Genomic DNA, 26,598 nt, shown 5'->3' on the forward strand with positions numbered 1-26,598 from the left:
GAACACTGCAAAAACAGAACTAAAAATAAATAAAAAGTTCTTGAAATTAGTTTGTTTGTCTTTGATTTGAGCAGGTAAATAAGATTATGTGCCAATGAGTATTTTGACCCCTAAAATAAGATAATTAGATATACTGCACTTTAAGATGATGGAGATGAGTTGTTCCTATTTTAAGTGCATAAATCTTATCCCATTGGCAGATCATCTTATTTACCTGCTCAAATCAAGGATAAATGCACTCATTTCAAGAAAATGTTAGTTATTTTTAGTTCTGTTTTGCAGTGAACCGACCGGTACGAGAACCTTTCACAGTAACTGAGGGTCACAACTCGTCCTGATCAACTTTTTTCATTTACCCTTGAGTCTTTTTTTCCCCTAATGCTCCTTTCCTACATAAAAATGTGCATTATGTTTTTGCAAGCAGCTGTATTGAGAGGTGTCGGTGGACAGCCTGCTGATACGACCTATGTGCCTGTGTTTTCCAGAAGCTGGAGTTGGATCGCTTCATGCTCTACGCCCACGGACCCGACCTGTGTCGGGAGTCGGACCTTCGCCATGCCATGGCCAACTGCTTCGAAGCCCTTATCGGTGAGATTCTCTTGATATGAAACCTTAAGGAAGCAGGAACACGTCTCGAAGGAACTAAATGTTTGAATCCATTCCTAAAGGAAGTATCTTAAACATAAACACACTAGACAACAGTCAGAATTCTACGAAACACAATCTTAGCAATTTCAATGAGGTAACGACAAAGAAGTCTCAATTCAATTCAATTCAATTTTATTTATATAGCGCCAAATCATGAAACATGTCATTTCAAGGCACTTTACAAAGTCAAGTTCAATCATATTATACAGATTAGGTCAGATTATACAGATTGGTCAAAAATGTCCCATATAAGGAAACCAGTTGATTGCATCAAAGTCCCGACAAGCAGCATTCACTCCTGGGGAAGCGTAAATATAGTAAATAATAAAGTCTGAAATATAGTAAATAATAAAGGGCCTCAAAAACCAAATCAAGGGATTTGTAACTATAACATGTAAAGAAATTGGGTGTGGTGGTACAGGGGTAGAGCACATGACCCAACATCGGAGGCCTCAGTCCTTAAAGCGGCCATTTTGGATTCTTGGGTTCGTCTTCCCTTTTTCCTCTCAATCCCATTTCCTGTCAGCCTGCTGTCGAATAAAGGCTTAGTTTATGCAGTTTATCTGCAAAGAAAAAGTTCATATTATGGTGAGTTACACTTTAAACTCATCATTATGTATCACATTTTCTCTTTCTGGACATTTCTGGGTTGTTTTATTGTGTTGTGGGGAAAAACTGACCTCTAGTGGCAGGATGCTGTTACTACAGTTAAAGACAAATCAACATTCGCTACAAGAGGCACAGTTATAGCCACTTTATACACTTTAAACGGATATATGCCTCTATTTTATAACCAGGGTTCCCACGGGTCCTTGAAATCCTTGAAAGTTTGTGAATCTGAAAAAATAAATTCAAGGCCCTTGAAAGTTCTTGAAAACAGCCAAAAAAACACCTTGTCCTTGAAAGTCCTTGAATTTTTTTTGTGGGCTTGAAAGTTCATACGGATGACGACTCATGTCATTATTTTACTACCACACAATCTTTTAAAATTGTGTTGATTCTGCAGACTTTTAATTTGCGAAAGTACGTTCTCTCTTCTTCGTTAGTTGGTAGGCTACGGTTTAGGCCTACGTGCGTCCAATAGGTTACATTCACGCAGTGTTGCCAACTCAGCAACTTTGTCGCTATATTTAGCGACTTTTCAGACCCCTCCAGCGACTCTTTTTCAAAAAAGCGACTAGCGACAAATCTAGCGACTTTTGGAGACTCTTACGTAAAAGATTAAACGGTAGGCTAATGTACATCTTATATGTAATGTAGTATGGCATAGCCATGTACTGTGGATATAAATGTAGGCTATGAATATGATCAATATCAATGTAGGCTATAAATTAAAGTCCACTTTCTTGCATTGCTTCTGACCCAACAACTTCTATGCCGTTTAGTCTTTTATTGAATTTGCATTGTATTAAAATATGATAACCTATTCAGCGGTCACAGTAGGTAAATGCCGCCACGTGTGGTCCTTGAATTTGAGGAAATTGGTCCTGGAAAGACCTTGAAAGGTCCTTAAATTTGATGTTCACCAAGGTGTGGGAACCCTGTATAACATGATGTGCCTTCTTTTGGCTCTTGGGGGCCGGATAAATCACCTTGACGGGCCAGATTCGGCCCCCGGGCCTTGAGTTTGACGCGTGTGACCAAACGCTTGCTGCCGTGAGGTGATTCTGACGCGGCTCTGAGCTACAAAAACTCAAAATAATAAGGTATTGTAGGTTTTGGAAGCATTACCCAGCTTTATATTTATCTCTGGAGAAGTCCCCTGACCTGTGAATGCGGTGTGGCCAGCCGGGGGCCCTCCCCATGGGCCCCCGCTAAGCCTCGCTCCTGGAGAGCCTGCAGAGCTGGCAGCTTTCTTCGTCTTATCGGCATCTCGATCGAAGCGGTTCAGCCGTCTCGCGCTGACGAGCGACACAGGAAGCGGGTGGCTTTAAAGAGATCATCTCCGCTCGCCTCTTGCTCCGAAAAGAAACCCAGCAGTGAGAGGGAAACGCGCCGACTGGCCACCCCCCCGGTGAGCTTTGTGTAACGGCTTCATTATTGGCGGAGACAATAATGACGAGTGAACCGGGTCCCCGTCCTGAGCGGGCCTCCTTACTCTCCCTTAACGGCGGGGGAAAGCTGAGGGGCCGATGTTTGCTCCGACTCCTCTCATCTTTACTCCAGTTTTTTTTTTTTTTTTTTTAGCTCAAACATCCTTTAAGACGTCGCCTGTGATCTAGACTCTGGGTTCTGTCAGGTGAGAGCTGCTCTCGGCTCGTGACGACTCGACTCAAAGCCTGAAGTGCGTCCCAGACAGACAGAAAAGCAGCTGTGCTTGCACTGCAAAAACGGATCTAAAAATAAGTAAAATGTTCTTAAAGTTAGTGTATTTATCCTTGGTTTGAGCAGGTAAATAAGATTGTCTGCCAATGGAATGAGTATTTTGACCCCTAAAATAAGATAATTAGACATCCTGCACTTGAAATAAGATGATGGAGATGAGTTGTTCCCATTTTAATTGCAAAAATCTTATTCCATTGGCAAATCATCTTATTTACCTGCTCAAACCAAGGATAAATACACTTGCTTTGACTTTTGCTTCTATCAACACCTGAACATATGTCAGTACACATGTATGTATTTATGTACAAATGTATACAATGTATATGCACATATATACGTGTAGGTACGTATGTATGTAGGCGCATAGATATATGTATATATATATGTTTATATATACATATATAGACCACTATGAATGTAAATAAGACACCATATGCCCACTCCCATTTCCTTTTTTTGTATTTTTTGGTATTCTTTTCGATCCATTGTATATACACTGCAAAAACGGACCTAAAAATAAGTAACATGTTCTTAAAATTTGTGTTTTTGTCCTAGATTTGAGCAGGTAAATAAGATTATCTGCCAATGGAATGAGGATTTTGGCCCCTAAAATAAGATAGACATCTTGCACTTGAAATAAGATGTTGGAGATGAATTGTTCCTATTTTATGTGCACAAATCTTATTCCATTGGCAGATCATCTTATTTACCTGCTAAAAAATCAAGGACAGATACACTAATTTTAAGAATATTTTACTTATTTTTAGTTGCGTTTTTGCAGTGTATGAAGATTCACTGTATATAACTGAATGCACCTTCCCTACTCTGCACCTTCTTGTATGAGCCGATGTGAATTTCTCCATTGTGAGATCAATAAAGACTATTTATCTTATCTAATTTTAAGAACATTTAACTTATTTGTAGTTCCGTTTTTGCAGTGTGCGATTGCGTGTGTGCCCAGAATTCAACCGGAGCTTCCTCCAAAAGGCGGCGACGGGACGCGACATACGCGCGTTGTTTCTTCCCGATGGCTGCGGTGTCCCCTGACCTTTTTGTTTTATTTGTTTCCCCGCCGCGGCGTTGGGGGGGGGAAGACGACAGATAATCTGCTGTTTTGCATGGGCGAGGCTTCGCTCTCCCTCTCCGAGCTGGAGAATGCGTCTATCCGCTAACCCCCGAGGCAGGGGCCACTCTCTCCTGCCGGAGACGGAGAGAGAGAATGAAGAGGGAGGAAAAGGAGTGGAGGAATGGAAAGCAAAAAGGCATCTGCAATGCAAATAGGTTGCCCTGCAACCCTGAATAATTCAAAGTGTTGAATGGAAATCTTGCTTTTCTGATCCCCTGTCATTAACTTCTGCCGGAGTGGGCCATTCTCATTCGGGCTCTTTTGGCCTCCTCTCCTTTCGCTTCTTTTTCTTTCTTCCTTTACCTCCTTCAGAGCCACTTTCTCTCTGGCCTCTCAGGTCCTCCTCACTGATGAGCGACGTCGCTTCCTTCTCACCGAAGAGCTTTTTCTTTCTTTCTTTTTTTAAAAAAAGACTCGCGGGAAGATAAAGAAGGGCCCTGGCGCTGCTGTTGTTTTATTTTATTTTCTGGCCCTGGTTTGCTGGTACAGTTGATCTGTGGATTAGGCGCTGCCAGCAGCCGTGGGGGATACAGATGGTGAACCTTTGTGAGGCCCCTCTCTAAGCTCTTCCCTATTAAAACAACACAGAGGAGGGATTATCTCTCACTTGCTGAATATCAGATTCATACACAATGCGCTCGGCGGATTCTCTCCAACGCCGCTGCTGCTGCTGCCTTTGTTAATTGCTACAGTCTTTTTTTTTTTCTCCTTTTGTTTCTGCGTCTCATCCCTACCTCCGGGTCGGATTTTATTTGAAAAGTAAACATATGTAAAAACTACAGCGTTCCCGCGGAGTCTGGGGAAACTCCGGGTCTGCTGGTGTTTTCCAGGTGTAGACCCGAGTTTCGTTTAGCATCAGCATCCTTAGATGTAGTTTCCTCCTTTCATCCTTTTCCTCTTTCTTTTTTTTTTATTTTTTAATTTTAAAACCTTTATTTCACCAGGAAAGCCTCATTCAGGTAGAAATCTCTTGTCCAACAGTGTCCTGGCCAAGATGGCGGCAAAGCAAACAAGTCTCAAACAACCAAACTAAGTTTAAGAGAAGTTTCAAAACAAAATTAAATACAGTAAATAAGTTTATATATATAGTATTTTTTATGTTTTTTAACCTGTTTAAAATGGAGCTTTTGTTCAAATGTGTTTTGTTGTTTCCTTCTTTGTCTTTTCTTCCTCGTTTCCTTTCAAGCTTCCTTGTTTCTTTACTTTCCCTCTTGTGTCCTTCCTCTCCTCCTTCCCTAGTCCCCTCTGTTTTCCTTTCTCTTTTCTTGTCTTTCATTCATTCTTTCCTTCCCACCTAGCTTCAGTTTCCTTCCTTCCCTTTTCTTGCCTTGCTTCTTTCTTTCACACTTTCTTATTTCCTTTTCTATTTCAGTCCTACCTTGTCATTCCTCCTTTCCTTTTTTCCTACATTGCTTCATTGCGCCCTTCATTGTGCCCTTCATTCCTTCCTTGCATCCTTTCTGTCTATTCCACATTTTGTCTTTTTCTCCGTCTCCCTTTCTTAGCGCTCTTGTTCCTTCATACCTTCCTTCCTATCATTATTCTTTCTGCGCTTCCTTATTTTTCATTTCCTTGGTCCCTTTCTTCCTACTTATTTGTCCTTCTCTCCATCCTTTCCTGTGTCCTCTCTCCTCCCTGCTTTCCTGCCTCCATACCTTACTTCCTTCCCATTTAAAGGCCAAACACTGTAGAAATATCTGCCATCCGTTCACAGGGAGCTTTAAGTATTTACAATTTTAACAGATGGGCCTGAAAGTTTCAATTTACACGGAAAAAAAAGCAGGAACCCTGAAATTATAACGGTTAAAATTTTATTTCCATGTTTGTTTTTGTTTGCTCCATTTTTTTGTTTTTAAAGGATGTATCTGGGATGTGTCGGTTCCCGCGTCCGTCCGCTGAGCCGAGCGAGTGAGCAGCGCGCGGCTTAATATATTATTTGATGGATTAGAGCCGGAGCGTTTTTGAATAATTCATTGCCGGTTATTAATGTGACTGTCAGCCGCTGGTGTTTCATACGCCCCTGACTCTTATTTTTTTTTTTTTTATTGGTCACAGAAAAGCCCACAGACGTCGGCCCTAAACGCGTCGTCGCCACGGCCGCCGTCCGGCTGCGTCACATTTTCAGGGGGAAGTTTGGCTCAGTTAGGGTTTAATTTGTGAATCCAGTATGCAGAGGGTGAGATAAATATCTCATCTTCATTACAAACTTGTGCACACCCTTTAAAAAAAAGGCAGGTTTGTGCTATTTAAAAACCACTATAAAGCTTTTCCAACCTTTTATTATGACATCCACCCTTTAAATTATTTGGAAAACAACCCAAAAACAAACTTTTTCCACTAAAACCTGCTCAGCTAGACTCTGTATTAGGGGTGTCCAGAGCAACTCCTCTACCAGCATCAAACCTGACATTTCTAAAAGCCGCTAACGCCGCAAACAAGATCGTGGTCCGACGACGAGGTGCAGACATTTTAGTTCTCGTTAGCTTTCAAAAAAATAAATGTGAAGCGCCCCGCAGCGAGAAAAACGTCTTTCTTCCGCAGACAAAGTTATTCACTGCAAAAAGGGAACTAAAAATAAGTAAAATTTTCTTAAAATATGTATATTTTTCCTTGATATGAGCAGCTAAATAAGACTATTTGCCAATGGAATGAGAATTTCTACCCCTAAAATAGGATAATTAGACATCCTGCACTTGAAATAAGATTATGGAGATGAGTTGTTCTCATTTTAAGTGTAAAAATCTTATTCCATTGGCAAATAGTTTGATTTACCAGCTGAAATCAATGAAAAATACACTAATTTCAAGAGGATTTTACCTACTTTTAGTTCCCTTTTTGCAGTGTTCACCTTGCTTTGACGACCCAAACCCCCACATCGAGGCGGTGATATATACAAAAGAGCTTTACAAAGTATAAAAGTGGAGTTTCTTTAACTTCAGCTGAAGCCGTAGTTTGCAGAGAGGTCACCAAAGATCGGAATCGGATACTTATTTTTTTTTTTTTTTTTGCCAAGTTTGTGACACAAACAAAGACTTTAATTGTTTAGCGTCACTCTGAGTCCAGGCCTACGTCAAAATCCAAGAAAAAGCCCCTTCACGGAGTTGGCGTTAGCGTTTTTTGCAACGCTGTCATTCTATTGGCTGGACTTGTTGCTAGGCAGAGTTGACGGTGGACTCCCGGAGGAAGCAGGACCGACCTGCGGAGGGACGAAGCCTGAAAACTGAGACGGATGCAGGGAAAATGGCCGCAAGGACATTTCCTTTATAATATAACTTTACATTTAACTGTGAGACATTAGCATAAACTGGTCAATTGAGGATAAATCCTGAAAACATCTGATAAGATTTCTGCCATATTATCAGGCACTTCCACCTTTACTGTAGGGAAAATGGGCGCCAGAAGTCCCAAAATAATCTGAGAGATTATTTTCTTCTGGACGTCGTTCCTCAGCAGCAGCAGCAGCGAGGCCTGTGAGGCAAATCATTGCTAACACAAGAAGGACAATATTTGTGCTTCTGTGTTATGGCAGCTAATAAACATAAGATTTCTGCCGTATTCTCAGGCACTTCCACCTTTACTGTTTTACTGCTGTTTTCTCTCCTGGAGGTCCTTTTTTTTTGGACCTTAAGTGGCTAAGCTCTTAAGTTTTTGGACCGATGCGGCCCGGACCTGATCCCACTGTGGGGATGAGCTGTGGAGAGCTTCTATAATTGCCGTTCGGGTCGCTTCATGTGTATTCAGAGCGTCGGCTGCGCTCCGCCGGCTGATGGTCTGGACTGAGAAGCAGCCCAGATCTCCGTTAAATGATTGCAGCGTTTGATTGGATCGCTTTGGGCTGCACTTTTATTTATTTTTTTTGCACAGGCAGCCTTCTTGTCAGGAGCTTTCTCGCTGTGGACCTCATCTGGGCTTCTTCCTCCGCAGGCCCCTCTGATTGACACCAAAGGTGTTGCTTTTAGATTTTTTAATACCTTCTGAAATCTCTGGAGGCTCTCTTGGTTTCTCCTCCTGCTTACCTCCACACTCTTTCACTCAGAAAAAAAAAAAAAAAAAGTTCTTCAAAATCTAATCAGAAAACTTTGAATTTTTTTATTTATTTTTTACCAGCTCCGTATTCCCAGATTCGCTTCGTCATCAAAACACGAGGAAAAACTCGCTGCCGGCCGCACCCATCAGCTTTATCGCTCACACGTGTCGTTTTATTCCGAGCGACGCTTGAAAGAAACTTGAGTTTCTTGGTTTGCAGCAGGGAGCGTTTAATCCTCCCCCAGCCGCTCTCCAGAGGAAACATCTGCTGAGCTCCACATTATGCTGGAAAGCCACAACTCTGGGTTGGCGGGGAAACATCCCGGCAGCGGCCGCTCCTGTGGTCAGCGGCGGCCAGACGCGCGCCCTCTCACGTCAAGATTGCTTCTGATACACATCTGCAAGGCGTTTAGCGGCTTTCTGTGTTTGTGGACTTAAAGAGAGCTAAAGATTTATAGGTATTGATTTACTGGCTTGTTATTTTAGGGCACAACCGTGGCAGGAAATTACTTTTTGGGGACTAATAGCCACACTCGCTCCTGCAGTTTCCAGGCTGCAGGCATTGCAGTCACCGTTAAAGGAAAGTACGCCCGCTTTTTATTTGGTTTTATGAAGAACTGCGTACTACTTAGGGTAGTAGAATTTTTTATTGCCTACGTGGAATGGGTGACAATAGTTGAATAAACTTTTGGCTCTCAAAGGCCAAAATAGTGCAACATTGGTGAAATTATAACATCTATAATAGTAGTGCACACTGCAAAAACGGAACTAAAAATAGGTTAAATGTTCTTAAAATTAGTGTATTTGTCCTTGATTTGAGCAGGTAAATAAGATGATTTGCCAATAGAATAAGATTTTTTACTTAAAATAGGAACAACTCATCTCTCATTCTCTCATCTTATTTTAGGGATCAAAATACTAATTCCATTGGCAGATAATCTTATTTACCTGCTCAAATCAAGGATAAATACATTAACTTTAAAAACATTTTACCGTACCTATTTTTAGATCCGTTTTTGCAGTGCAACAGTAAGGCAGTAAAATGACATTAATAATTTAATAATTTCTTTTAAACCCTGAGTTTTGGCTCAAATGGCAAAATAGTGCAACTTTCATGAACTTATATAACATGTATAATACTAGTCAGGAGAGAGAAGGCTGCGTTCAAGTGACATACAAACATCAAAATGGTATCAGTGCCCTATTTGTTGGTACTCGCAGATACCGATATCACCATTTTAGTGCTGGATCGGAGCCCGTCCCATACTGGTATCGGTATCGGTGCAACACTAGTTATTCACAAATAAAACATTTACTATCGCTGCCAGGACTGGAGATCCCAGCAAGTTCACCCCATCGTCACACTGAGAAATAGCAGAAAAACAAACATTTCAGTGGCTAAAGGACTAATTTAACACGTTAAACGTTTGAGTTGTAGCATTTTTTTGTTTTTATTATAGTTGAGGAAAAAGTTTTTCTTTACGCCTGAACAGTAAACAAGCTTCAAGGTACTTTGGATTCAAAGAGTTTGAGAAAAATCTGGTTGTTTTTACTGTAAAACGCCCTGAAATCATTTAAATTAGAGTTCAAGATGATGCTAAAGCTAACATGAAGTGATTGTTCTGAACCAATTATATTAGTAAGGCTGTTTGGTCATAATCCCCAGAAGCATTAGCATAAACGACTCATAACGTCCTACGCAGCGGCGGTAGGGTGATGGGCTGGGCTTGTTAGCCAGCCACGGTACCCAGGCACCTTGTAGCGGACCATGGATGCTAAGCTAGGTACACTGCAAAAACGCAACTAAAAATAAGTAAAATATTCTTAAAATTTGTGTATTTTTCCTTGATTTGAGCAGGTAAATAAGATGATCTGCCAATAGAATAAGATTTTTGCACATAAAATAGGAACAATTCATCTCCATCATCTTATTTAAAGTGCAAGATGTCTAATTATCTTATTTTAGGGGCCAAAATACTCATTCCACTGGCAGATAATCTTATTTACCTGCTCAAATCAAGGACAAATACACAAATTTTAAGAACATTTTACTTATTTTTAGATCCGTTTTTGCAGTGTATCGTCTGATGTGACTCCAGCTGTCTGACAGCTGAAGCTAGACCCCAACTGGGTCCTAAAAAGGGGACAATAACCTCAGCAGCAAAACATCAACAGAGCGGCTGAAAAAAAAAAAAAAGCAAGGTGCTTAAACGGCCTAGTCAAAGCTCAGACCTTAATTTAATTGAAACGTCGTTGTGGGACCATGAGAAAGCTGTTCAGGAGCAGAGATAAGAAAGCGATAAGAAAGAAAAGTCCTGCAAAGGCGGGTCTATGCAATGTTTTTTAGTTTAAGCTCCCTTTTATGATAAACCAACGACGACACAGTGGAATCCGCAGTGAGTTTGTGTACATTGAGGTCAGATTTAAATAACTTTAATAGCTCATAAAACCCTCGAACCGAATGACGTTTTTATTTTAATAAAAGGCATTAAAGAAGTCCCCAAACCGGCTCCCGGACGGGAGGAAGTTGTCGCCCTTAATCGAAATTATTTCACCAGCATTCTTGCTGTAGCTGTGAGTAATTCCCTTTTTTTTTTTTTTTGCTCAGAAGAAAGCAGACGGAGTGGGAGTGTGTTTGTCTTTGTTGGAGGTAGTTTGTTTGTGTTTCTTTATGGTCATGGTGATGCGGGCTGTATCTTCAGCTCTCTCTGTGTGTCTCTGTGTGTGTGTGTAAATGGCCTGTTAGCCATCTGAAAGCAGTTTCCACCCCTCCTCAGATGATGAATCCCTCATATGTTTTTGATGTCGGCCATGAAGGCAGTTTGCGCGCTTAGGGCCCCCGCGACCGCGCCGCGCCCCATTTCCACTCGGCTCATTTATGCTCATAATAAAAACCAGCGCGGCGATTGTATACCCAATTTGCCAGGTGGTTATTGCTTTCTAAATTGAATGAGCCGCCCTAAGTGTGATGGTTTAGAAGTTGTGTGCGGCTTTAAGGCGCCGTGATGGCTCCGCAGATTTCCGTAGAAACACAAGAGGAGCCAAATAGCAGAAAAAAGGCATCGGGCGACGCGTGTTATTCCCAATGCGGGGAGAAATTTGGACCGTCTTCCTTCATCCTGCGTCTCTTTGTATGCACAGCGTTGCTCCTTTTCACCTTGCAATTCAAGCAGGATTCGGCGAACATCTGTGCAGATCAGTCATGTCCGAGTGTGTAGGCGCGCCACAAAGAGCGCGTTTGAACAGGAGTGGGCTCGTGTGTCTTTATTCCTCCTCTTACCAATTTATGCCTGGACATTCAGTGTAGGCTCGGTTTGTGCCTCTTAATTCAAGCATCAGGTTTATGTGACCTTAACCACTTCCATCTCATTGTGGCCATGCAATCTCCTCCTCCTCCTCCTCCTCCTCCTCCTCCTGGCAGGAGGGAGGTGGATCGGTGCAGGAGGCCCCCCCCCCCCCGAGGTCATCTCACCGACAAAAAGCAATAAAAATGCACTCCTGCTTTTAATAAAGCAATTATAACTCATTGCCGAGTTCAATTAATTTTCGGCTATCCGTTTAGTAAAGAGCTGGAAAATGTTTCTGCGGCGTGTTTTTTACAGCGGCTGCTTTTCTCTGGGCTCTAATGTCACAGAGCAGCACGCTGAATGTGAAGTGAAAAGGGATTTTTTTTTTTACAAGTAAATATCTGGGAAAAAAAAGTGGTGAGCATTTATATGTATTTACACACTCACCCCTTTACTCTGACGCCCTGCAGGAAATGCCTGCAGAAGCAATCAGTAAACAGAGTCCACTTGTTTTTAGTTAAACTCCTGAAATTGTCCTTTCTTTCAGCAGACGAGGTCAGGGAGGAAGTTCTGCTTCAGTTTAAAGCCGGGTTTGGTTCTAAAATTAGCTTTGAACGTCTCCCAGAGCTCTGCTCCATCCAGCGTCTGAATAGGGCTTAACGATTTTGGAAAATAATCTAATAGCGATTTTTTTTTTTCTTAATATTGCGATTTAATACGATTTATTTTTTTTCCAGTTTAATTTATCATGTCTTTTTAAACATATACAAACAACAAATCATTTTGTTTCCTCGTCGTGCAGATTAGTTGCTAAAAGACCCACAGCATCTAAACTCAGAGCAGAAATAATTGCGTTCTGCCTACAATATATTTCAACCAAAATTACAATTTTGACTTTTCTCTGCGTTAACCACAAGCAACAAAGATGGCGTCTTAATAAAGATGTTTGTAAACAAGGACTATTTAAAACAAGAACTTTTAATGTTTCTAATAATCAGAATATTATTCAAGAGAACAGCTTTTAATTGATTTGGGCATCGATCCTTGTTGAACATAAAGTCCAACCAACAAGCAAGTCTATGTATTAAACTGATTGACCTGTACTTAATGTTCTGTATGATTATATAAACTCTAAAACAAGTAATAAAATTAGTTTATCTCACTGCTGCAGCTGTCTTCCCTTCCATGTGGAGGCAAACCCACTTTAAACATTTTACCAACACCTAATGGACGTGTCTGATTCCCTAATTGTTACATAGCCAAAAATTGCAGACTGTGATTTGGAAATTGCGTTTTTTTTAAATCACGATTATATTGAAAATGCGATTAATTGTTCAGCCTTACGTCTGAACATGGACCGTCCTTTAGGTGTAAAAGCTCGTCCCTCTGTAGTGATGCTACAGTAAAAACGGTATCAAAAGGTAACATTAGGAGAAAAGCAAACTTTGGAACAGAGAACCTATCCTGGCAGACATTTAAAACTTCTGACTCCATCAATGTTTATAACGAGCCGTAATTCTGCCAAAAAAAAAAACAGATTTTATGACGTTTATGGATAGAAAACGAGTTGATATTAGGAATATAAGAAAAAGTAGCTCTATCTGTGATATTTTGTTTTGTCGTCGATATGCGGTCGCACTGAGCGACGTTGGTTCCCTCGATTTGCTGCTCTCATGAAAACTGATGCAGTCGCTGAACTCACCATTGCTACTTTTTCTCAGAGTGTCGTTAAAATGACGGCTTTCAACTTTAACGTCCTTCCCTTTACTCCAGAGAATCGCTTTTGTCGTCTGCTGCCTTAACGCAAGGAAAATAATCCTACTCCGTTTAAGTTAAGCTCAGCATTTCCTCCGTCACTGAACGCATTTAGAGCAGACTAGCGCACCGCTGCCCCCAACAGGTCAGTTATAGAAATGTAATCCTGTGTTTTCTGTTTGAATTGCAAACTCATCACTTTGGCTGGTGCATTCGCCATTCTTACGCACCACTTCATAAATTTACCCGCATTTGACCAGTGGCAGGTGCGAATTTCCATCCCTGCTTCAAACTCCCGTCATCAAGGGCCGACTTTTAGATACTAGTGAAAGCTCGAGGCTTTGAGCTTGAGACCACTGACCTAAACTGACAGGCTAGGCAAGGAGAGCATTATTCTGATCGACTCTGGAGGAGCTGCACGGATCCACAGCTTAGGTGGAGATATATACCGACCAGACAGCCATCAGTAGTTGGCTTTTTAGTGGTAAGAAGAAACACATTTCTGAAATGAAGGCACAACAAAAATGGGGATGGTAAACGGCTCTTCAGCCTGAACATGCCATGCCATAATGAAACATGGTAGTGGCAGCAATCATGCTCCTGCAATGTCTAAAGATGAGAAAGGGAAATGGTAAAAGATAGATTAAGCTAAACACGGGACTCTCTTTAATGAAAAACTGTAGAAGATTTGGGACTGGGGAGAAGGTTCCCCCATCCAGCATGAGAAAAGGCCTAAAACATGCAACCACAGCTGCAGTGGAAGGGTTTGTTCATGTTAGAATGGCCTAGTCAAAGTCCAGACCTTAACTCCACAGAGAATCTGTTTCAGTCTGTCTTCCATGGAGCTAATAAAGGTAAATGCTCGTCTCCAGAAAGCTGCTACTTACCATAAAACCCTCAGAGCTGTATCTGCTGTTAGTATGAATGGCTCAGGGAAGATAAATAGAAACACTCACCACACTTCTCTGATTATTATTATTGTTATTGTGAAAACATTTATGAAAAACGAACCGTTCTCGTTCTGCTTAACATTTAAAAACTATTTTGTGATGGTTTTGATCTTTGTATTTCAGGGGCTGTTTACCTAGAAGGAGGCCTGGAGGAGTCCCGGCTGCTCTTTGGCAGACTGCTGTTCAACACTCAGGTGAGTGGCGGAAAAGTAAAAACACAGTTTCAGCTCACGTTTGGTTTGAATGGAGACAAAACGCTGCCAAATGTGGGAATAAAAGCTTAACAAGCCACATGCTCTTATTGGTACCAATTGGTGTTGAATGCTTTGTAACAGGTGGCCGACCAGGTCAGCGTCAAGAGCCAGAATAAAATCCAGCAGCTTTGTTGCACAACACAATGTCCACGCATTTTTATTGCCTCAGATTCCTCATAAACCCAAACGGTTTTTAACATTTTTATATCAGATTGTCTTATTTCTTGCCTGATTGTTTTTTTTTTTTTATTCAAGTAATCTGAATACATGTTGGGTGGGTAATATGAAACAAGCCACACTTTAAGGCTGGTTCAACCTGGCAAAATTGTTTTTAAAGTGGATGGAAAGACCTCAATAGTGAGTAGTTAAGGCTGTCTTCTTCTTCTTCTTCTTCTTCTTCTTCTTCTTCTTCTTGGAAAAAGGAACTGTAGTTACGGCGTTTGTGTCACAGACATTATATACGTAGACGCCTCATCGGGCGCAGGTTTGCACGTCGGCGTCACCGCCATATTGTATGTGGCAAAAAGTAGTGAACGTCTATGATCCCTGGCTGTATATATGTTTTAAGTATTTAGATAGAAAGGTATAGATGGAGCTTATATATACTTGTAAAATATATATATATAGAGATTAATTGATAGAGATTGGCAGAACAGAGAGCTTTTGATCAATGTTTTGATCTATGTGCATATATAGATTTTGAAGTATTCTAAATAAATAGGTGTGTGTTTATATCTAAGTATATGTCAAGATTATATATATATATATATGAGAGAGAGAGAGAGAGATATTAGTGTGTGTATGTGTTATGAATATAGAAATTATTTGGTTAAATCTAAACATTGTGTTTATTATTTCATAAAACCGTGCAAACCTTTTAAGATCTGGTATAGACACAGATTAGCAACAGACTTTTGGGGGAGTATTAAAGAGATAAAATTACTAATATGAGAAAAAAGTCATAGAATAAAGTAAAGAAAGACAAAAGTGGTATTATTATGAGATAAACGTCATATTATGACAATTAAGGGGGAACATTTCCAGAATAGTCACAGTTTGCAGAACTATTTCAGTCCTGGAGTAATAGGACCAGGTTAGATTCTTATAATTATTTGTATTCATTACGAGAATAAAGTCAGGAGAATGAAGCCAAAGGGAAACGAAAATAAACTTATAATATTACAAAAATAGAAATATTACGAATATAAAGTATATTCTGAGATTAAAGTCCCTCTGATACTGTTTAAGTCACTGAGTCTAACAGCAGATTTGCCACATTCAACATGGCGGACGCTCTGACGCATTCACAGCAGGCAGACCCTGTCAAACGAGGCGTCTACGTATATGATGTCCACGCTTTGTGTGCGCTGTGCCAACAAGCGATAAAACTTCCTTTTCCAACATGGCTCCCCCTAGTGGATCTTGTGGTAACTGCAAGACGGACGGCTGAACAGCAGAGGTGTCTAAATTGTCCTCGGTGGATAAAAAAAGTCAAAAGCCTCCATGTTGACCAATCAAAGCAAGCTCAGGCTTGTTGTAGGCAGAGCTGGGAGGGCGTGTCTGAGCAAAGCGTCCTACAAGCATGACCCAGTAAACCCTGCTGTCTGCAGGAATGGGTCAGAATAGCAACAAAGGACTGCAGCAAGCTTTTGGATGGAAAACCCAAAACTAAGACGGGAATAGTACCAAAAACTAAAGGAAGAGTGCAGAGATTTCACTAAAAAATGTCACCTTCTTATTATTTTGACATTGTGTAGTTTAGATTATCCTAACAGACACAAAACAAGAAACGTTCTGTCAGAATTTAAAGGGTTTTTCTGTGTTTTTATAAAAAAAATTTCTGGTTTCAACTGTAGTTTAGGTTTAATTATTGGACTTTTAGATCATTGATGGTTAAAGGAACAGAATGAAGCCGCTCCTCATTGTCCAACCAGCCGCCGGCCGGCTTCTATCAATGACTTCATCCAGGTCTTTATTCTTCTAAATGACAGCTGCGTGCTTATTTCAGCCCGGGGAGGACGTTACCTCCTCCTAATAATTGCACAAACCTTCCCACCGCACCTTCTGGCAAAAAATAAAATAAAAAATAAAAAAATCGCCCTAAACCTGAAAGATCTGGACCAAACCTCAGCTTTGCCTGGGAAAAATAAACAGGATTGTTGAACAGCCATAATAGAATTCAGTGGGACACCTGCTGCTGTTTACATGTGTGTAAAATCGGCACGCATGAATAAAGGATGAAGGGATCGGTATTTGCATTTGTGTTGGCCAGAACCGTTATGAATCAATTAGGGCCGTGCGGCTGGTGTCGTACGGCGGTAACTGGCTTGTTTGTGTGCCGCCCACCGACCAAAACCGGCAGAAGACAAAACACCTTTTTATCCGTTTGGTATCAGCGACGCTCATCCCTGCAGTGTGGATTACTTTCATCAGAATTCAGATCAATATTTCAGTATTAGGCTGATCTTTTTTTTTGTTTTGTTTTGTTTCTTTTTCTCCCCTGAAGTGGTGAACACGTTTGGCCTTGTTTGTCTCTGCTTTTGGCCGAGTTTCCTGCAAATCTCCTCTGGGTTTGCAGCCAACGTGTCGAAGCGCTGAAACGGCCTTGCTGCTGTGGTTACTGTCACTGTAAAAACGGATCTAAAAGTAAGTAAAATGTTCTTAAAATTTGTGTTTTTGTCTTAGATTTGAGCAGGTAAATATGATTATCTGCCAGTTGTATGAGTATTTTGACCCCTGAAATAAGATAATTAGACATCCTGTACTTGAAATAAGATGATGAAGATGAGTTTTTTTCTGTTTTAAGTGCAAAAGTCTTATTCCATTGGCAGATCATTTTATTTACCTGCTCAAATCAAGGACAGATACACAAATTTGAAGAAAATATTACTTCTGTTTTGGTGGAGGAGAGATTCCCTTGAGCAGGTTTTATTTCAGAGCAGCAGAACACATGTGGATGGTGAGGGGGGTAAAATATAAACAAAACTTACTTTTCAGAGTAAGAAAACACACCACAAAACACACAAAGAAGCATGCAAAAATAGAGAAACCTCACGAAAACCTGTTAATAGAGAACGCCTCGCTTATTGTAGGAGGCATTTGTTCTCATGGCTGAGGGAGGACGCTTCCAGATGGACCAGAAACGCCCACAAAAGCTGCAAAGGAGTTTACCAGCCGACAGGAGCATGGTAGTAAACCAGCAGATTTAATGGACTCATTGTGTATTTCATCTAATTTATGAAGCTCAAAACGTCTTTTTGTGTTAAAGAAGGGATGGTTGATTGTTTTTAAACAGCTATTTTTTTTTAATAGTGTCCTGTCTGGCAATGTGGCAATAAGAATTGTTGTCTTAATGCCACAAAGAGCAACAGATTGTACTTTCACAAACGGAGCCTTCGCCGTAGTGCTCTGTTGGATTTATACATGCAAATAGCTTTGTTATAATTTATTTAAGGAATATTTCATGTTATATGGACACTAAAACAAGAAGGTAGAAGAGATAAAAAAAAAGAAAACGTGAAAGAAAGAGGACAAAAAAGTGAGAGAATGATACATCCTCAGTCTGCTTCTACACCTGCAAAGAGAGATGTAAAAAGAAAAGCACAACCAGACGATAAAGTATTAAAGACACAATCAACCAAAGCCTGGATTCCCTCACTGAAGAACATACAGTATTAATCAATACAATATGTATAAAGGGACAGGAGAAGATAATAATAATGGGTTTCTGAATGGAAGTGAGTCTGTAAATACAGTAAGTGGTCTGTAAACAGCTACATTTTAGCTGTGGTATGAAACTGTCTTCCCCGTAAAGATTAAATCTAGATTAGTTGGTTTAAAGCCAACGGCTAGAGAATCTCTAATCACAAGTTGCCTATCACCTGGGAACTTTTTTTTACATTTTGTACCATTACAAACACAAACTCCTATTTTTTTTCACGGTGATATTATGGGACAGAGATAGAAGTGGATGGAAAGTTATGGTTTTTTATATTAGGGCTGAACGATTTTGGAAAATAATCTAATAGAATTTTTTTTTTATCTTAATGGGATTTTTTTTTTTTCAATTTAATTTCTCATGGCTTTTTAAACATATACAAACAACAAATCAATCTGTTTCATCGCTGTGCAGATCAGGTGCTAAAAGAGCCGCTGCGTCTCAACTCAGAAACGACTGCATTCTGACTACGATTTATTTCAATCAAAAATTGCGATTTGATTTTGACTTTTCTCTGCATTAACCACAAGCAACAAAACTGGCCTCTAGATAAAGATGTTTGTAAACAAGGACTATTTAAAACAAGAACTTTTAATGTTTTTATTAATCACAATATTATTCAAGAGAACAGCTTTTAATTGATTTGGACATCAATCCTTGTTGAACATAAAGTGCAACCAACAAGCAAGTCTATGTATTAAACTAATTGGCCAGAACTTAATGCTACGGTGAGATTCCTTAAAGTTTCTGGTAAAACAGTATGATTATATAAACTAAAAGAAGTAATAAACTTAGATTATGTCACTGTTGCAATGCGGTACCGCGCGCGAGCTATTTTTAGAAACACAACGTCACGATGACGTCACATCACGTGGTACGCAGTGGGACAAACTCCGGAAAGCTGCCGTTGTTTCGCTGTAAGAGACGTGCGTTAGCCTAGGTTTTACTCGGTAAACGACTGCTTTTTCCAAATCTAAGACCATGGTTTTTAAACATTGTTGCTATGGAACGTGCAACAGCGACTCGAGGTACGCTGATCGGCCGCATATGAAGGATGTTTTCTTCAAGACTGCCAAGGAGAAATGTGTGCGCTGGGACCGGGGCGGTCGGCCTACACAACAGTTCAACCCGGAAAAAGTTACCAAATTCAAGTACATATGTAGCAAGCATTTTGTTGGAGGAAAGGGCACAACCGAAGAACATCCTGACCCAATTCCAGCGACATCAAGTCAAGGTAAGAGTATTTTGGTGGCCGACATGTTAATAAAGTAGCGCCTGCTACCATGACAGCATATAGGCTATCATGATAGCAGGCGCTAACATGATAGCCTGCTACCAGGATAGCTTACTCAAAAACATTTCAAATGAGACAAACATTAAACATATACCCATTCCTGGACGGTGATTGCAAACAACAACAACAAAAAAAATGAGGTGTGGTGGAACAGAGACGCATTGAAAATGAGCCGGACCCCTGATTTAAACCGTTTCTTTATATCTCTGGCTCCATGTTCAGAGTTGGCGACCTCCAACGATGTTTCCAGCCTCCAACTGGTCTTCTTCCGGGATTTTCCTGATTTAGCTCCGTCCACTTTTCCATCAACTCTGACCAGTTTTCCTTTTCAAGACGACACGATGCAGCCGCCGCCATGTTTGCCTATGGTTATGGCGTCTTCCTCCGTGTAGGGTTTCACACGTGGGCCAAAAAGGTCTCTTCAGGACATCTTCTGCCACATGTTTGCTGTTTCAATCCAGTCCAATCCACTTTATTTACGTAGCACATTTAACAATAGAAAAAGTTTCCAATGTGCAAAAAGGACACAGAGGACCACACAACTACGCCAAAGAATAAAAGTGGGTCTTAAGACGAGACTTAAAACACTCCACTGTGGAGGCTGTTCCTATATGGAGGGGCAAATTATTCCAATCTACAGAAAGGTCGCTGTCGCCTCTGGTTTTAAGCCTCGTCTTAGGCACTATTAGCTGAAGATGGCCTTCAGATCTCAGAGCACGAGCTGGAGAGTAAATCCGGAGGAGGTCGGTGACGTATTGAGGAGCCATCCCATTCAAGGCTCTAAACACAAACAATAAAATCTTAAAATCAATTCCAAAACAAACAGGGGGCCAGTGCAGAGCCACAGGAATTGGTGCAATCTGCCCAGCTTGTGCCAAACTACAGATGCACTGCAAAAAGGGAACTAAAAGTAAGTAAAATTTTCTAGAAATTAGTCTATTTTTCATTGATTTGAGCAGGTAAATAAGACTATTTGCCAATGGTGTTAGTAGTTCTACCCCTAAAATAAGATAATTAGATATTCTGCACTTGAAAAATGCAAAAATCTTATTCCATTAGCAAATCATCTTATTTACCTGCTCAAATCAAGAAGAAATGCACTCATTTCAAGAAAAAAATACTTAATTTTAGTTCCCGTTTTGCAGTGTGGTGGTGATCTTTCTCTCTCAAATTACTTTTTTCTATCCTGCCGTGGATTATCACACCCGAGCTGTGGTCCTCTGCACTGCAAAAACAGTCCTAAAATTAAGTAAAATGTTCCTAAAATTTGTGTTGTTGTCCAAGATTTGAGCAGGTAAATAAGATTATCTGCCAATGGAATGAGTATTTTGACCCCTTAAATAAGATAATTAGCCATCCTGCACTTGAAATAAGATGATGGGGATGATTTGTTTCTATTTTAAGTGCAAAATTATCATTCCATTGGCAGATCATCTTATTTACCTGCTCAAATCAAGGACATATACACTCATTTTAAGAAAATTTTACTTATTTTTAGTTCCATTTTTGCAGTGTGCAGGCCTTTCCCGACCCTTCAGTTTACAGTCGGTCCATCCTGTCTCCATGTTCAGAGGAGAGCTCGGCACATTGGTGTAGAACCTGACCAGAACTTCCTCTCCAACCTCTCTGCTGGTCTCCATGATGATTGTTGTGCTCTGAACAAACCTCTGAGGCCAGAAGCTAAGCAGCTGCATTGATAATGAGATAATATCACACACAGGTGGACTCTGTTTGCCAATTAAGTGGGAAATGGTTATGAGGCTGGTAATGAGTGAGTGAGATTAAATACATTGACTTGATTCGTGAAAACAGAGAAATGTGAATCTGGTGGCTTTTCTGCCCACTTCACAGTGCTGCATTAACTTGTGTTATTTCAATAAAACACGCTTAAAGTGGAAGAAAATGTGGAGATTTCAAGCCGTTTCAAGGCTCTTGTAATTCAGTTAAGCCTTGGATGTTTTTTCCAGAGGTGACACCCATAACAGACGGTGTTAAGAAGGATCGCTGTTTTTGGATTTTGAAGGATTTTGTTGTTTTTGTTTACACTGCAAAAACGGAACTAGAAATAAGTAAAATGTTCTTAAAATTTGTGTATTTGTCCTTAATTTGAGCAGGTAAATAAGATGATTTGCCAATAGAATAAGAATTTTGCACTTAAAATAGGAACAACTCATCTCAATCATCTTATTTCAAGTGCAGGATGTCTAATTATCTTATTTTAGGGGTGAAAACACTCATTCCATTGGAAAATAATCTTATTTACCTGCTCAAATCAAGGATAAATACATTAACTTTAAGAACATTTTACTTATTTTTTTATCCGTTTTTGCAGTGTAGCTCTTTAGGTTTGGCGCAGTGGTTCCCAAAGCGCACAGAGACAATGAAACATGAGACAATCTCATTCTTTCCTTCTGTCCCGTCGTTGTTTTTCTGAACATAAGGTTTTTCAGATTTTGGTTCTGCATGACAAGAATGCTTTTATTTGTCCAAATTCCTTTCAGAACCTGCTTCATTTCATATTGGGTGATAAAAGCTGATTTCTGTTTTTGTTTACACTGCAAAAACGGAACTAGAAATAAGTAAAATGTTCTTAAAATTTGTGTATTTGTCCTTAATTTGAGCAGGTAAATAAGATGATGATTGCACTTAAAATAGGAACAACTCATCTCAATCATCTTATTTCAAGTGCAGGATGTCTAATTATCTTATTTTAGGGGTGAAAACACTCATTCCATTGGCAAATAATCATATTTACCTGCTCAAACTAAGGACAAATACACTAACGTTAAGAACATTTTACTTATTTTTTTATCCGTTTTTGCAGTGTAGCTCTTTAGGTTTGGCGCATTGGTTCCCAAAGCAATCTCATTCTTTCCTTCTGTCCCGTCCATGTTTTTCTGAACATAAGGTTTTTCAGATGTTGGTTCTGCATGACAAGAATGCTTTTATTTGTCCAAATTCCTTTCAGAACCTGCTTCATTTCATATTGGGTGATAAAAGCTGATTTCTGTTTTTGTTTACACTGCAAAAACGGAACTAGAAATAAGTAAAATGTTCTTAAAATTTGTGTATTTGTCCTTAATTTGAGCAGGCAAATAAGATGATGATTGCACTTAAAATAGGAACAACTCATCTTAATCATCTTATTTCAAGTGCAGGATGTCTAATTATCTTATTTTAGGGGTGAAAACACTCATTCCATTGGCAGATAATCTTATTTACCTGCTCAAATCAAGGACAAATACACTAATTTTAAGAACATTTTACAAATTTTTTGTTCCATTTTTGCAGTGCACCTTTGGGGATTAAAAGAAAATCCCGTTTTACAGGAAAAGAGCTAAGATTTGTCACCTTGCATCCAGTGATTGACTCTCTTCTTTATTTGTGTGCATCACATTGTGAAGTTGAGATAGTTTTTTTTTTTATTATTCATTTTTTCAACTGTAGTTTGAAATTGTCAGACATTCAGATGGAGGATTGAAATAGTGCGGCTTGTCAGCCCCCTGCTGAATCCTCCTGATGGCTGTTCTGTCACACAGAGCTGAGAGGAGGCAGATGGACAAAAGACCAGAAAGCCAAACACCAGCCGTGTGGTGGGGTGCGACGGGTACGGGGGTGGGCGAATTGTGCGGCAGGCCAGGGACGGGCGGGCGGGCGGTCGGCGAGTGAGATCCACACACTGCAAAAACCGATCTAAAAATAAGTAAAATATTCTTAAAGTTAGTGTATTTATCCTTGATTTGAGCAGGTAAATAAGATTATCTGCCAATGGAATGAGTATTTTGACCCCTAAAATAAGATAATTAGACATCCTGCACTTGAAATAAGATGATTGAGATGAATTGTTCCTATTTTAAGTGCAAAATTCTTATTCCATTGGCAAATCATCTTATTTACCTGCTCAAATCAAGGACAAATACACAGATTTTAAGAACATTTTACTTATTTCTAGTTCCGTTTTTGCAGTGCAGAAAGCACTTGGATCCTGTTGTACTTCAACTTAAACTCGGCAGAATGGGTCTTTACACAGCACATTACTGAAACTAATGAGATGAGGTGCAAAACTGGAGCACTTTACATTTTTCTCCATCAAACCGTGCACAATTTTTTTGCTGCTCTGGCAACTTTTCTGGGCTCCTTCCCCCCCTTTTTTTTCCCCTTCCTCTCCCTTACATCTTTTCCTTTTCTGAAAACACTCACATTGTGATGTTACCCCAAGAGATGCTTCACACCAACCTTTATATCAGTAACAGGATCGCTTCACTTTGCCAGCTGTAGGGACTTGTTCTGGTGCAGGTGCAGATTGTTAACAGGAAAGCTGTCTTATAAGGAATCAGAAGTGGGGAAAAAAATAACACTTTTAAACGTCTGGAGAAGGAAAACGGTGAGAAAAAATATCTATATTTAATCCCCATTTTCTGTAAGATGTGTCGATTGGTCCCTCCATCTTTCATCAGTCTGTTCATGCAGACATTGCGTAAGGATCGTCCATCATCCGTTGATTTGTCCATCCTTTCTTTGGTCTATCTATTCATCCTTTTATCGGTTTGCCAACCATATGTCTATCTAGCTGTGTTTTCGTCGACTCATCAGCTTCTGCGTCTATTTTTCTGTAAGCAAAGGCAGCTTATTGCCACACAAGACAATCGGTGCGAGAACACAACCCTGTGGTACCCCACTAGGGTTGAGCCTTTATCGTGTCGGTTTATCGTTATAATTAAAAGAAATTCTTATCATAAGAATTTAGATTTATCTTGACAAGGAGAAATTCCAACTTGTGGTGTCTGAAAACCCCCAAAACATCCAGTATTATCAGGATTGTTATTTCTGCCTTTCTCTCCACTGTTGGTTTATTCAGAGCATCAATAAATATCCATAAATTCAATAATATCATTAAATGCAGTTACTGTGTGCAGGCTGTTAATACAAATCACACTTCTTTATGTAACCAGAGACCTGATGAAACATATTTTCAATTCTGTTTTAATATGTTACATTTTTGAATGTCTTTCGTTAAGGACAGTACTTGTGCTTACCGGCCTATAATAGACATGCAGTCATAGCCACACAGTTACCTGAAAAAGACTATAAGAAGTTGTGAATGGTCTGTTATCACATTTATTGTTATTGCAACATTACCACAGTATATCGGGATAAAATCTAAAATCCATATCGCCCACTTTATTCTCCAGAACATCCATGTATCTATGTATCTATGTATCTATCTATCTATCTATCTATCTATCTATCTATCTATCTATCTATCTATCTATCTATCTATCTATCTATCTATCTATCTATCTATCTATCTATCTATCTATCTATCTATCTATCTATCTATCTATCTATCTATCTATCTATCTATCTATCTATCTATCTATCTATCTATCTATCTATCTATCTATCTATCTATCTATCTATCTATCTATCTATCTATCTATCTATCTATCTATCTATCTAAAATAACACTAAGCAGCCGTCTGCTTGTAACTTTTATTTTCCTGAGTCTTATAACCTTTGCATATAACATTTCTTTGCAGTAGATTATGACTATGTAAAAAATACTCTAAATCGACATCTAGGTACTTAGTTGATCTGTGGCATAGTGCTCCATTTTGCACTTGGGAAAAGGGGGGGGGGGGGGGGGTTGTAAGACATGACCAGAAGTACAAAGATATTACATTGAGAAGAGGTAAAGTGACCAAAACCCACTTATTAATGAGGTGTTGAGGTAAATCATCCTTCTGGCTCTGCAGTGTTGGAGCCAGGACGACGTAAACACTGGTCTAACACAAATTCTCGTCACTCTGAAGGTGGAAATACATAACATATAAAGCTAAACATTTGAAATTCACCTCTGGAGTCCCCAGTTCTTCCCCTAATTGACACGGCGATCATAGCCGGAGCAAAACAGCCTATATTTGTCCCCTTGTCTTCCCTCCCGACGCGTCACCTTTCCCAGACGCCGGTTCCCAGAACAACACGGGCTTTATTTTGCCTCAGATGGAATCTAGCCTCATTGCGCCCAGAAGCCTGGAGGAGACAATAGATGCTAATTTTCTAATGACATTACTGTGGAGGTTATTAAAGCATCGACAGAGAGGCAGGAGGCATCATCTTCCGGAGGGGGGCTGCTCGATTGCTCCCAACCTGGACTCAACGGCAATATTGCGGCGGGGAGACGTTAATGCCGTTGCGTCCTGAGGGAAGTGCCTCTTTTAGGAGCAATCACAATAATGGTCTCTCTGGTCGCCCATGGGCTAATCTGTTGGCGTCATTAATACAACCACACGGACTTATACGTCGCCAAACGTCAAACTCCACAAAGGTTGCTGTGGCAACTATGGCGGTCACCATGGTGCCGAGATAATGACATTTTTGGTAATACGGCTCAGCGCCGGCCTGCTTACCTTTTTCACAGCTGGGCACAAAGAACAAAATGGTTCCCAAGTGGCTTTGTTTTCTAGCAGGGATGCCGAGCACCCTTTCCCTGCATTGTGGCATTACGGAGATTTTTTTTTAAAATTTATTTATTTATTTTAAATTGCTTTTGAAATGCAATAAACGAATTGGCAATACACTGCAAAAAACAGAACTAAAAACAAGTAAAATTTTCTTGAAATGAATGTATTTGCCCTTGGTTTGAGCAGGTAAATAAGACTATTTCCCAATGGAATAGGATTTTAGCACTTAAAATAAGAACAGTTCATCGCCATCATCTTATTGCAAGTGCAGTATATCTAATTATCTTATTTTAGGGGTAGAAATACTCATTCCATTGGCAAAAAAATCTTATTTACCTGCTCAAATCAAGGGTAAATACATTAATTTCAAGAAAATTTTACTTATTTTTAGTTCTCTTTTTGCAGTGCACTCTCTATTCTGTCCACCTTGAACTGTTTAGCCCCACAATTCAATTTGGACACTTCATCCTCAAAGGGTAACTGCCATTTTTTCCAAAACGTCAGCAGGAACGCGCGTCTGTCTGTCTGTTCTGCCCTGTCCTTGCCTGCTAATATCTTAAAGAATAAATGCATTCGCTTATTCACAAGCGTAAAAAGTTGCTCACTTCACCTCCTGGTGTAAATTTCGTCGTAGTGAAATTTAAAGCAGCACCTTGACTGTTCGCTGACAGAAGGCTCTTTGGACTCCTTTTATGTTGGTATTGATCAGCAGTGCCATCTTCTATCGACCTTCCCGCCGCAATAGCGCGTT

General features: G+C 40.0%; 1 protein-coding gene across 1 annotated transcript in view; it reads left to right on the forward strand.

Annotated features, from left to right (window-relative positions):
- drosha (drosha ribonuclease III) overlaps positions 1-26,598 on the forward strand; it is a 210,356-nt gene that overhangs the window by 108,053 nt on the left and 75,705 nt on the right. Inside the window, exons 22-23 of the mRNA XM_036125221.1 lie at positions 486-588; positions 14,241-14,311. Of these exons, the coding sequence (XP_035981114.1) occupies positions 486-588; positions 14,241-14,311 (174 nt within the window). The remainder of the gene's footprint in view (positions 1-485; positions 589-14,240; positions 14,312-26,598) is intronic.

Source organism: Fundulus heteroclitus, chromosome 21, assembly GCF_011125445.2.
Source record: "Fundulus heteroclitus isolate FHET01 chromosome 21, MU-UCD_Fhet_4.1, whole genome shotgun sequence".
In the NCBI taxonomy this organism is placed as follows: Eukaryota; Metazoa; Chordata; class Actinopteri; order Cyprinodontiformes; family Fundulidae; genus Fundulus; species Fundulus heteroclitus.